The 14,354-nt window shown below is 38.7% G+C and overlaps 1 protein-coding gene across 1 annotated transcript; it reads left to right on the top strand.

The window, feature by feature from the left end:
• Nucleotides 1-11,541: 11,541 nt before the first annotated feature.
• On the top strand, nt 11,542-13,692 carry LOC122296045. Its single transcript, XM_043105432.1, has 3 exons — nt 11,542-11,553; nt 12,455-12,535; nt 13,357-13,692. The coding sequence occupies exons 1-3, from the start codon at nt 11,542-11,544 to the stop codon at nt 13,690-13,692; spliced, it is 429 nt and encodes a 142-aa protein (XP_042961366.1).
• The last annotated feature ends 662 nt before the right edge of the window (nt 13,693-14,354 follow it).

Below are 14,354 nucleotides of genomic sequence, written 5' to 3' on the forward strand. Positions count from 1 at the left end.
GAAAACTCTAGCTAATCTCCTGAAAACCCACGTAAAACCCTTTCCCTCACCTTTATAAAATCTTACCAGACCCTCAGAATAATGTTTCAGAAATTTTAGTTGACAAAGAGGGAAAAGAAAAGGATAGCACTCGTGCAGCCCCTTCTTTTCTGTTACCCAGCCACCTCATCAGAGCACCTTCAGATCTACACAGACACTGCCAGTCAACCACTTCGTTGAACACCCCACTATCTGGTAAGCCACTGCAGTCTGTCACCTTTTTTCTCTCTCTCTTGTCACACGTTACCTTTCCTTAGCAAGCCTTAGATCCCATAGCTGGCCTGCTTTCTCCAGCAAATGATTATTTGCTTTGTACATATCCTCTTATTTCTTTTACTTTACTGAAAAGCACATGCAAGTTTTGGTTATTACACAAATGCCCTTCAACCCACTGCACCTAACCTTTCCGTAAACTACCTCATAAAGGAACTTTTGGTGAAGTTACCTCTTTACCCTCTAGTAACTAGGCAGACTTTATATTTTAAACCTGATCTTATACGTGGGCTATTTTTTTCCTTGTGGGCTGGGCTTGAGGTTTATTAGACATGTTTCATTAATATGGACTTTTGTTTTAAATTGGGCTTGATTCTAGTATATTTCAGAAACTTGTTTTAATTGATAAGTGAGTTGATTTCTTGTGGGCCTGATTATTTTTATTGGGCTGGTTGTATTTACAGAAACTGTTCTAGTAACCTTAAATGTTTTCTGTACTTGGGGCTGGGCTGAAACTTAAATCAGACCAAAGTTTCACTTAAATAAATGTATTAGTCTCAGACTCATTCTTTTATACAATATATTGAAGGGCTTTTAAGCATATTTTAAAGAATTCTTTTATATTGTTTCAGCTTGTTATCTTAGCTAATATTTCAATTGACCTTTAACTAAGTTTTATAAAATCATTAAGATTATCATATGAGCTTTGGAATAATATTATTTTAGGTAATCTTTTTATATTTGAATATTCATTATATTACCTCTATGGTAAGATTTTAAATAATTAGATTGCTACGACACGTTTTCTAGAAAGATTAGTAACGTCTAGTGCCTCGTATAGGTCACGAGCTACGACGTGAGTATTCGGAAGCAGCGCTAAGAGGTAAATAATATGGTCATATAAATGTATGTGTAATGTAAATATTATAATTGGGTATGATAATATGTTATGGTTTTGATGGTTATCTACGTTGCGCTAAAAGCCAAGTCAAGGTTAGATCGCTTTCATGAACTTCTATGAATTATGATGATTTACATGAAAGTAAGCCTATATATATGTTGAACCTTTATGGATCGTTGATTGATGGATTGAATGTTACTAACATCACATGGAAGCCATGATATTATCATATAATAAATTAAGATAGGTATTCTATGAATTAAAATAGCCAAATCATGCATGCTTCATTCATGTAGTGCTTAGACCATGTATGCCATGTATTGTTCATGCAATAACTTAAGTCAAGCATGCCATGTAATGAATAGCCAGATCATGCATGCCATATTCATGTAGTTTTGAGATCATGCATGCCATGAAATGTCATAAAATGATTAAATCATGTTAGGCCATGTCATGCTATGCTATACCATGTACAAGAATATATCATGTTATGCCATGCCATGTACAAGAATATGCCATGCTAGAGAAGTCTATGAAGTCCAAGAAAATTATCATGCATTAAGAAAGATAAGCATTTTAAGGTAACACGGACCCAAGCGTGTTTACCATAGTTATGCTAAGAAGGTACCACGGACTCAAGCGTGGTTATCACAAGTTAAGTGGAACACGGACTCAAGCGTGTTTCACTCCATGTCATGCAAGTTAAGTGAACATGGACCCAAGCATGTTTCACTCCATGTCATGCAAGTTAAGTGAACATGGACCCAAGCATGTTTCACTCCATGTCAAGCAAAGATAAGTGAAACACGGACCCAAGCGTGTTTTACTCCATGTCAAGCAAAGATAAGTGAAACACGGACCCAAGCGTGTTTCACTCCATGTCAAGCAAGATAAGTGAAACACGGACTCAAGCGTGTTTCACTCCACGTCAAGCAAGATAAGTGAAACACGGACTCAAGCGTGTTTCACTTCATGTTATGCAAGTTAAGTGAAACACGGACTCAAGCGTGTTTCACTACATGACAAGTTATGTGGTGCCATGGACTCAAGCGTGGTTCACCATGAAATATGTATAATTCAAGATAAACAAGTTACTCATGCATTCACGTTTCAAGTTTGCCATGCTTATGAATGTTTCCGTTCATGTTAATCCATAAATGTTATATGGAAGTTATGATAAGGCTTTAAAAATCAAATTTATGCTAAGTTAGATAGTATTTACGGTATGATGTATTATTTACTGAGTATTCGACTCATTTTGTTGTTTGTCTTTTTGTTTTCTTCTATGTTGATTGCCACAGATGGTGATTATGATGATGCAGAGCTGGATGGCCAGGAGTAGATTTAGTATATGGACTTAGAGATGAATAAGTGTCTTTTACACAAGGATTAAGTTTCCTTTATGTCTTTTCAATAACTAGTTTTGTTTAAGACTAGCTCACTTTTGCTTTATTCAGTTTCAGTTTTCAAGACTATTTATTTCCTTTCTTTTAAGTCTATTCCAATAAATGAGGTATTTCAGAGTAATGAGTCTCTTTACCGGGCATTTTATCATGTTGGTTAGTAACGTCTCTATCCTACGGGAACGGGGTGTTACAATTGGTATCAGAGCCCAGGTCGAGAGATTCTGTAGACTCCTTTTGTTTTTATAAAAAATAAATAAATAAGTTAGGATAGAAATTACCTAGGACAACTCCTGGCCAGCTCGAGGTCCACGAGGATCTTTATGATTATGTTTTAATTATTGCTTTGCTTGATTGAGTGCTTCATTGTTGATTGATTGTATTAGTTATACTCATTGCATGAACGATGTTTTAGAATGGCACCAGTTACTAGACGTAATGAGCACCCTGAAGGCTCCACAGAACCACCACCGAATGAGCCTGAGGTATTGGCTGCTGCTGCTACCAGACTTCTTCGGTACCTTGCTGATGATCAGGGTTTAGGAGTGAGGAATCCCAGGGTCGGTTGCACCCTAAACCAGTTTACGCAACAGCACCCTCCGACTTTTGACGGCAAAGCAGAAGCACTTGATGCAGAGAGTTGGATAAAAAGAATGGAAAAGATTTTCAGAGCTCTGTTCTGTACTGACGAACAGAAGGTAGAGTATGCCACTTATGTGCTGGCTGATGAGGCAGATGAGTGGTGGACCTCGACCCGGGAGCTATTGCAGCTTGAACTTGGTGAAGGGGTACCCATCACTTGGGACCGCTTCAAAAAGGCCTTTTTGGACCGATTCTTTTCTCCTGCACTCCGGGAGGCAAGAGCTAGGCAGTTTATTGACATAGCTCAGGGAACCATGACGGTGGAACGCTATGCCGCCACTTTCGTGGCATTATCGAGGTTTGCAAGTTATCTGATTCCTGATGAGGAAAAGAAGTGTGAAAAGTTTGAGCGAGGCTTGCATCCGAGGATCCGAAGTCGTCTGATACCCCTGAGGATCCGTAACTTCACCGACTTAGTTACACGGGCCACTTTAGTTGAAGAAGACATGAGGGCGAATGCAGAGATCTTCAATCAAAGGAAACGCCAACAACCACTTCCCGAGCCCAATAAGAACAAGAAGCCTGCTCCCAGCCACCGGCCACAGTCACTTCAGACTATTCCAACTAACCCGGTCTGCAAGATTTGTGGGAAAAGGCATCAAGGAAATTGCTTAGTGGGTCAGAACGCTTGCTTCAGATGCGGGCAACCAAACCATATGGCTCGAGATTGTCCAAGGAAGATTGTGTCACCTCCAGCTGTAGGGGGTGGCCAGAGGGCTACGGCACCGGCCAGAGTTTTTGCCCTTACACCAGGAGATGCTGAGGCATCTAACGACGTGGTTACAGGTACCCTTCCACTATTCTCTTGTTTTGCTACTGTTTTGTTTGACCCGGGTGCCACGCACTCGTTTATAGCAAGTGCTTATGCATGCTTGGATGTGAAAGTACCTGAGAGGCTTGACTGTCCCCTATCTGTTGCGACACCTACCGGTGAACACGTAGTATGTGACACCATACTTAAGAATTGCCCTATAGATATTAGTGGGAGGCACCTTCTAGCAGATTTGGTAGTTTTTGATATGATGGGGTTTGATGTAATTCTGGGAATGGATTGGTTATCCCGAAATCACGCCTGTGTAGACTGTTTTAAAAAGGAAGTAGTTTTCAAAACCCCGGGCAAAGAGGAATTTAGCTTTTGTGCAAGGAGAGGAAACTCCCCACCTCGACTGATCTCAGTTTTGCAAGCAACCAGATTACTAAGACAGGGATGCTTTGGGTTTCTGGCTAGTCTTGTAGCACCACCTGTAGAGGGACCCAAGCTTGAAGATATCCCTGTTGTCAAGGAATTTCCGGATGTGTTTCCAGAGGATCTTCCAGGGTTGCCCCCAGACCGGGAGGTTGACTTTTCAATTGATCTCCTACCTGGGACAGCACCCATATCGAAGGCACCTTACCGTATGGCTCCAGTGGAGTTGAAGGAGCTTAAGGAGCAGTTGAAGGAGCTGTTGGAGAAGGGTTACATCCGCCCTAGTGTGTCACCATGGGGCGCACCGGTTCTTTTTGTGAAAAAGAAGGACGGTTCGATGAGACTTTGCATTGATTATCGAGAATTGAATCGGGTGACAGTGAAGAACAAATACCCCTTACCAAGAATTGATGATTTGTTTGACCAGTTACAAGGGGCCCAAGTTTTCTCCAAGATTGATCTACGATCAGGCTACCACCAGCTCAAAATCAAGTCAGAAGATGTTTCCAAGACGGCGTTCAGAACTCGTTACGGACACTATGAGTTTTTAGTTATGCCATTCGGTTTGACAAATGCCCCAGCAGCCTTCATGGACATGATGAATAGAGTGTTCAGGGAGTATGTAGATCAGTTTGTTGTTGTGTTTATTGATGACATTCTAATCTACTCTAAAAGCCCAGCAGATCATGAAGGACATTTGAGGGTTGTGTTACAGATATTAAGGAAGCAACAGTTGTTCGCAAAATTCAAGAAGTGTGATTTCTGGTTGAAAGAGATTACCTTTTTGGGGCATGTCGTGTCAAAAGAAGGAATTTCAGTAGACCCGATGAAAATTGAAGCAGTTGTGAACTGGGCCACGCCAACCAATGTTAATGAAGTCAGAAGCTTCTTAGGTCTTGCAGGGTATTACAGGAGGTTCGTCGAGGGGTTCTCCAGTATCGCAGCCCCGATGACTAAGCTGACGAGGAAAAATGAGAAATTTATATGGACTGAAGATTGTGAAAGAAGCTTTCAGGAGCTGAAGAAGAGACTAGTCACAGCTCCTGTACTCACTGTTCCCTCGGGCAATACAGGATTTATCATTTACAGTGATGCTTCTCTTAAGGGTTTGGGATGTGTCTTAATGCAGCATGGGAAAGTTATTGCCTACGCTTCTCGACAACTCAAGAGTTACGAAGAGAATTATCCGACGCATGACCTAGAGCTTGCAGCTGTCGTGTTTGCCTTGAAGTTATGGAGACACTATCTCTATGGGGAGAAATGCGAGATTTATACCGACCATAAGAGTTTAAAGTATTTCTTTACTCAGAAAGACTTGAATATGAGACAGCGCAGATGGTTAGAACTTTTAAAGGATTATGATTGCAACATCAACTATCATCCGGGTAAAGCTAATGTAGTGGCAGATGCCTTGAGTCGGAAATCGTCCTCTAGTACCCTCACTTCTATGTACACCTCTCAGAAGCACATTCTTTTGGATATGGAGAGAGCAGGGATAGAGATGATTATGGACACACAGGCTCGGTTGAGCAGTCTGACTTTGGGATCATCATTAATAGATCGGATAAAAGTTGCCCAAAATAGTGATCCAGGCTTAGTGAAGATCAAAGGAGAGGTACCAGAAGACAAAAGGCTGGAATTTTCAATATCTGGGGATGGCACTCTGAGGTTTAAAGGAAGAATTTGTGTTCCGAATGTTAAAGAGATTAGAGATGTGATTTTGAAAGAGGCTCACCGCTCACTCTATACAGTTCACCCTGGTAGCACTAAGATGTATAGAGATTTGAAGCAACAGTTCTGGTGGAGCGGTATGAAACGTGAGATAGCTAATTATGTGGCTCAGTGTTTAACTTGTCAACAGGTCAAAGCAGAGCATCAGAGGCCATCCGGGCTATTACAACCACTCCCTATACCAGTTTGGACCTGGGATGAAATTGGTATGGATTTTGTTTCAGGATTTCCTAAGGCACCAGGGGGTCAGGATGCGGCATGGGTGATTATTGACAGATTGTCAAAGTCAGCTCATTTCATTCCAGTTCAGATGACGTATTCTACAGACAAATTAGCAGAGTTGTATGTACGCGAAATTGTCAGGTTGCATGGAATCCCTTCAAAGATTGTATCAGACAGGGATACTCGTTTCACTTCAGTGTTCTGGAGAAGTGTACAGAAAGAGTTAGGGACAGAATTGACCTATAGCACAGCCTTTCATCCGCAAACAGATGGGCAGTCAGAGAGGACAGTGCAAATTTTGGAGGATATGCTTAGAGCTTGCGTGATGGACTTCAAGGGCAGTTGGATTAAATACTTACCCCTGATCGAGTTTGCATACAATAACAGTTACCAAGAGAGCATTCAGGCGGCCCCATATGAGGTTCTTTATGGTCGTAAGTGTCGGTCACCCCTTTATTGGGATGAGGTTGGAGAGCGTAGAATCCTTGGGCAGGAAATTATTCAAGATATGTGTGAAAAGATAGCTGTCATTCGGAAAAGGCTCGCCATTGCACAAGAACGACAGAAAAAGTATGCAGATCAGAGGCGTCGAGAGCTGCATTTTGAGGTAGGAAGCAAAGTATTCTTGAAAATTGCACCGATGAAGGGAATCATGAGGTTCGGAAAGAAGGGCAAGTTGAGTCCGAGATATTTAGGCCCCTTTGATGTACTGGAGAGGATTGGAGCTGCAGCTTATAGGTTGGCTCTTCCACCGCAGTTGTCTGCCATTCACGATGTTTTTCACATCTCCATGCTTCGGGAGTATATACCAGATCCGACACATATTTTAGAATACGAACCCCTCCAAGTTCGTGAGGATCTCACCTACGAGGAGTTCCCAGTTGGGATCCTTGCACAAAAGACTCAAGTCCTCCGTAAGAAGACCATTCCGAGGGTCAAAGTACTTTGGAGTAACCACACGGAAAAAGAGGCTACATGGGAACTAGAGGAGGACATGAAGAACAAGTACCCATACCTGTTCGATTGAGGTACGTAATCTCGAGGACGAGATTCTTCTTAAGGAGGGGAGATTGTAACATACGAACCTAGAATTTAGGTTAATTCAGTTAGAATTATTTAGTTATGTTCTGATTATATTTATTCTTTTTATTAATTACTTATTTATTTATTTTCAGATACGTATAATTATCTTTTTGTTAAATCAGATAATGAACCAGATTAATTAGTTTTTAGGTGGTTTCCTTTTATCTTGTAATCTTTGTTATTATCGGATAGGTTTAAAAGTTTTTGAAAAGATTCTAAGATCAAAACCAAATCAGATCTAGCTAATCCCCTGAAAACTCTAGCTAATCTCCTGAAAACCCACGTAAAACCCTTTCCCTCACCTTTATAAAATCTTACCAGACCCTCAGAATAATGTTTCAGAAATTTTAGTTGACAAAGAGGGAAAAGAAAAGGATAGCACTCGTGCAGCCCCTTCTTTTCTGTTACCCAGCCACCTCATCAGAGCACCTTCAGATCTACACAGACACTGCCAGTCAACCACTTCGTTGAACACCCCACTATCTGGTAAGCCACTGCAGTCTGTCACCTTTTTTCTCTCTCTCTTGTCACACGTTACCTTTCCTTAGCAAGCCTTAGATCCCATAGCTGGCCTGCTTTCTCCAGCAAATGATTATTTGCTTTGTACATATCCTCTTATTTCTTTTACTTTACTGAAAAGCACATGCAAGTTTTGGTTATTACACAAATGCCCTTCAACCCACTGCACCTAACCTTTCCGTAAACTACCTCATAAAGGAACTTTTGGTGAAGTTACCTCTTTACCCTCTAGTAACTAGGCAGACTTTATATTTTAAACCTGATCTTATACGTGGGCTATTTTTTTCCTTGTGGGCTGGGCTTGAGGTTTATTAGACATGTTTCATTAATATGGACTTTTGTTTTAAATTGGGCTTGATTCTAGTATATTTCAGAAACTTGTTTTAATTGATAAGTGAGTTGATTTCTTGTGGGCCTGATTATTTTTATTGGGCTGGTTGTATTTACAGAAACTGTTCTAGTAACCTTAAATGTTTTCTGTACTTGGGGCTGGGCTGAAACTTAAATCAGACCAAAGTTTCACTTAAATAAATGTATTAGTCTCAGACTCATTCTTTTATACAATATATTGAAGGGCTTTTAAGCATATTTTAAAGAATTCTTTTATATTGTTTCAGCTTGTTATCTTAGCTAATATTTCAATTGACCTTTAACTAAGTTTTATAAAATCATTAAGATTATCATATGAGCTTTGGAATAATATTATTTTAGGTAATCTTTTTATATTTGAATATTCATTATATTACCTCTATGGTAAGATTTTAAATAATTAGATTGCTACGACACGTTTTCTAGAAAGATTAGTAACGTCTAGTGCCTCGTATAGGTCACGAGCTACGACGTGAGTATTCGGAAGCAGCGCTAAGAGGTAAATAATATGGTCATATAAATGTATGTGTAATGTAAATATTATAATTGGGTATGATAATATGTTATGGTTTTGATGGTTATCTACGTTGCGCTAAAAGCCAAGTCAAGGTTAGATCGCTTTCATGAACTTCTATGAATTATGATGATTTACATGAAAGTAAGCCTATATATATGTTGAACCTTTATGGATCGTTGATTGATGGATTGAATGTTACTAACATCACATGGAAGCCATGATATTATCATATAATAAATTAAGATAGGTATTCTATGAATTAAAATAGCCAAATCATGCATGCTTCATTCATGTAGTGCTTAGACCATGTATGCCATGTATTGTTCATGCAATAACTTAAGTCAAGCATGCCATGTAATGAATAGCCAGATCATGCATGCCATATTCATGTAGTTTTGAGATCATGCATGCCATGAAATGTCATAAAATGATTAAATCATGTTAGGCCATGTCATGCTATGCTATACCATGTACAAGAATATATCATGTTATGCCATGCCATGTACAAGAATATGCCATGCTAGAGAAGTCTATGAAGTCCAAGAAAATTATCATGCATTAAGAAAGATAAGCATTTTAAGGTAACACGGACCCAAGCGTGTTTACCATAGTTATGCTAAGAAGGTACCACGGACTCAAGCGTGGTTATCACAAGTTAAGTGGAACACGGACTCAAGCGTGTTTCACTCCATGTCATGCAAGTTAAGTGAACATGGACCCAAGCATGTTTCACTCCATGTCATGCAAGTTAAGTGAACATGGACCCAAGCATGTTTCACTCCATGTCAAGCAAAGATAAGTGAAACACGGACCCAAGCGTGTTTTACTCCATGTCAAGCAAAGATAAGTGAAACACGGACCCAAGCGTGTTTCACTCCATGTCAAGCAAGATAAGTGAAACACGGACTCAAGCGTGTTTCACTCCACGTCAAGCAAGATAAGTGAAACACGGACTCAAGCGTGTTTCACTTCATGTTATGCAAGTTAAGTGAAACACGGACTCAAGCGTGTTTCACTACATGACAAGTTATGTGGTGCCATGGACTCAAGCGTGGTTCACCATGAAATATGTATAATTCAAGATAAACAAGTTACTCATGCATTCACGTTTCAAGTTTGCCATGCTTATGAATGTTTCCGTTCATGTTAATCCATAAATGTTATATGGAAGTTATGATAAGGCTTTAAAAATCAAATTTATGCTAAGTTAGATAGTATTTACGGTATGATGTATTATTTACTGAGTATTCGACTCATTTTGTTGTTTGTCTTTTTGTTTTCTTCTATGTTGATTGCCACAGATGGTGATTATGATGATGCAGAGCTGGATGGCCAGGAGTAGATTTAGTATATGGACTTAGAGATGAATAAGTGTCTTTTACACAAGGATTAAGTTTCCTTTATGTCTTTTCAATAACTAGTTTTGTTTAAGACTAGCTCACTTTTGCTTTATTCAGTTTCAGTTTTCAAGACTATTTATTTCCTTTCTTTTAAGTCTATTCCAATAAATGAGGTATTTCAGAGTAATGAGTCTCTTTACCGGGCATTTTATCATGTTGGTTAGTAACGTCTCTATCCTACGGGAACGGGGTGTTACAATATGACTGAATCAGATCTTAGTATGTGTCGTCAATGATATGTACCGTGAAGATTCATCTAGTATAGTTTGCAGTAAGCTTTATCAAAATATGATATTTTAGATAATGGAATGTATATCACGGGCATGCTGCAAAAAATCATCAATGGCTATATACATTACTCATTGAATATGAACAATCTGAAAGAAACATTTCTGCTGAAATTTAATCAACTATCAAGAGCATCATATGGGTATCGATGATGATGATACTTGACATTTTTTCTGTTGTGGAAAATCCCTGCTCATCTGTACTAACTAAATGACTTGGAAGTTACTTGCACAAATGATAAAAGAACTAGATGTCTTGGAATTTGAAGAAGCAAATAATTGGGCATTGAATCTGATAAATTGAAATGCAAAAACTCCCTAAAGTAAAAATGGAGGATGTTGATCAATGGTGGAAGTTGATTTAAGGTTTATTTTAGTCTTTTTGGAAGTTCTCATTGAAGGGTATTACATCTTGACCTTGCATTGAAACAACGAACTGAAGATGCTTTAGTCATAAGTCTCATCTTTCTTTAATACACTCTTTTAATGGGTGGTGCCTGGTGGCCCAAAACTGTGTAGCTTTTAGTCTGATTCTACTTCTCTAAACTTCCCAAAACTGTGTATACATTGTCTGTACTGGGGATACTCTTTTTCAATGGGCAGTGGCCCAAAACTCTGTAGTTTTTTTGTCTGATTTTACTTCTCTAGACTTCCCAACTCCTTTTCCTTTTTTCAGTTAGGTGGATTTCCTGTATACATCATCTGTACTGGGGATTCATGCTCTTTCTAGTCTCAATAAAGTCAATATTGTTACGCCTACACATTTGAATGTGTTGAACATTAGGTATCTAGACTTCAATTTATTTGGAAATTTGAGTAATGACCCTTTTGATGTGCGTTTTTCAGTGCTAGTGCTTTCTTTACTTGCAAAAGCAGGGATGCTTGAGTTTTATTTTATAAGTTAGAACTCAGAGTTTATAGAAACTGAATGAACATTATCACACTTGTACTTATAAGGTTCGCCATATCAATATATTCTCATTACATCTATATCTCGTACTTGCATCTTTGCTTTTCAAGGATAGAGCAATGGGATGCATGGTGAGGTGCTGTTGTTGTATGCAGGAACTCTTAAACTGAAATCTAGTTTTTCCATATCATAGAAAAGGAAAATCGAGATTGAATTCTTCGCACTTCCTCTGTTTGTTATTTTGTTTTTTGAACCAAGCTTAGAAGGTGTAACTTCAGAGTACTACTTTATTATTCTTTTCTATTTTGTAATGAAGATTCCAGTAGTTGTTTTCTCTGTAATCATCCATGGCAAAGTAGCAATCATGGAATCACTTTCCTTCCTTTTTTCAGGACTGATCTACTTGATGGTCGTATTTTTCTCAGAAATTTGTATGGCTCTCATTAGCAAAGCACCTGTAATTTACTGGTGCTTCTTTTCTGCCTTTACCTTTTTTGTGTTTGTGTTGTGGCTTAAATGTCCAAGCAGACAATTAATCTACCTTCTTAAGGAAACCATGATAAGGTAGCCAAAGTTTTTTTTTCTTGATGTTATCCTTAAGTTGGTTGGCATTGAACTTAAAAGTGGAAAATCTCTTTTACCTTCCGGGGTTTGTATTAAATACTTATCACTGAAGCATATTCTTCCTTAATGCTCGTGAAACTCCAGGTAAAATTGGGAGGGTTTTTGTGGCTTTGTGCTGTTGGAACATAATTAGAGAGTTGGGAGGTTATGTTTGTTTGCATGAAGTCCCATGATAGAATTTTCCTATTAGTCATTGGAACATAATCAGGGATTTTTGTGGTTTTGGGCTCTTGTTTGGTTGAATGATGTTTGGCACTTAATCCTTCTAGTTTAAAACTTCTTGTATCAAGCAGTAGGCAACATGTTCTGAAGGTTTTAGCAGTAATATTTTATATTGTGTTTCAGTTAAGTCTTGCCTTAATGGCCTTGACATTCTGTTGATGTAGCCTGGTCACTTTTTTTTTTCAGGAAAAACTCTATCAATGGATCCGGAGACAACAAGAGGAAGGATCTAGGGTTGCAACAGTTGATATTCTTAATTACATTCAGGTATTGTTAACCATTCACCCTGTTCGAGTTGTTTATGGTCTTCTATTGTGATTGTAAGCAGACTCTTATAACGTATTAAACAGGTATGAACTCTGAATTGACATTGAAAATTGTGTCATGCAATTTCAAATAATACGATATAGAGTTTAACTTGGTTAGTTAAGAGGCCATTGAGAAACAGCCGTAAATATCTGCACCATTTTATATTATTCACATTCTGTCGTTTGCTCCTGTGTATATTGCTTCCATGCCTCATGATTGCGTATGTACTTCTCACTTGGTTGCATACGACAACCATTTTACTGTAATCTGTTTGCTAAGACATGCCAGATAACCCTATAGATGGTCCTTAAGTATCAGGTGCAATTCAACAACGAAATCAAAAAGAAAAAGAAAAAGAAAAAAGAATTCCTACTCCATTTCAAGATCCTCTTCTGCCTACAAAATGTACCTATAATGTAATAGCTTGGATTTAAAGTAGTGCTTCATATTTTGTTTATTCTGAAACCTGTACAATGTAGTACGGCCCTTGATCCAATGGGTACATGTTAATAAATGGTTAATGAGATCCCATTTTTTTAAATCACATCTGAAGTCGGTAGCATCCTTGTTATTGCATTTCTTTGGACGCCTCAATCAATACACAGCAAATAGTTGAATTTGTATCTGTAAATAGACATTATAATACACGGGCACACACGTATTTTGTATACATGGCACAGATTTTCTTTTCTTACATTGAGAATTCAAACATTTGGTATTAGCTGTTTATATTGGTTTAACTTTATTTAAAAATTGAAACTCTTCTGGTCTCTTAGCAGAATGAGGTGGACTACTGCGGGGAGGAGCCATCAATGTCCCCTAGAGCTCCCGTGCAACATCAGCATTCTCAAGCTACAATGCATGTCATGAACTCAGGTTTCCTGTTATCTTCAGGCTCATCTGGCCTAACAAGCGCTGGGCATGGAAGTCGCTCTGAGCATTGTGATCATCAATCCAAGAATTCAGTCTTCTCAAATGCTTTATCAAGCCCTCTCCGCCAGAGTCTTCAACACTATCACATTACTCGGGGAGGTTACTCCCCCAGCAGGAACAGTTCTAACGATTCTGCCATGGATATGCATGCAGATAGTCCTGCTAATGACTCCAGTTACTAAAATTGACCATCATACCGGTCTCTGGCCATGCAGTTGGGAAGAAGCAAGGTGACTACAAGGCTTCTTCACACATCTCCATTAATGAGTGAAAGCACAGGAAAGGAACTGATACCATAACCATTTATTTTACTTCTATGTGAGTTTGGGTCTATTGTATCGTCTGTAGATGCCCTTGTGTTTGAATACATCTGGAATATCTAAATTGGCTCCTATGCTTGTCTTTTTTTTCCTTTTTTAATCTTCCTTGTTTTCATTTCTTTAAACTGATTTAGGAGTTTTTATTTACCTTGAAGTGTTTTCTTTCAAGTTTATTGTTCTGCCAATCTGCTTTGTATGGCAAATCACTGAGAGGCTTCTGTAGACCTAAAATGTTAAAAATAATCAAAATTTACATCCTTGGATCCAATTATATCTATATTGTGATTGTAGCACATGTCTTGATTAAATTGAAACGACTTGATAAGATTGGAGTTGACAAAAAAACCAAAAAAAAAAATGTAAGAAAATTTGGGGCCCCCAGGGTTTGAGAATCTCTACTGTGTTTGTCTTTTAACATAGACTGAAGTTAACGGGTGCAAGAATAAGATCATGACTGTGACTCACTACTAGAGACTGTTTCAGCTACCTTTTTCCAGTAGATGCAGGGAAGGAACAATAAAGCA

This window comes from Carya illinoinensis, chromosome 15 (genome assembly GCF_018687715.1).
Source record: "Carya illinoinensis cultivar Pawnee chromosome 15, C.illinoinensisPawnee_v1, whole genome shotgun sequence".
Taxonomy (NCBI): Eukaryota; Viridiplantae; Streptophyta; class Magnoliopsida; order Fagales; family Juglandaceae; genus Carya; species Carya illinoinensis.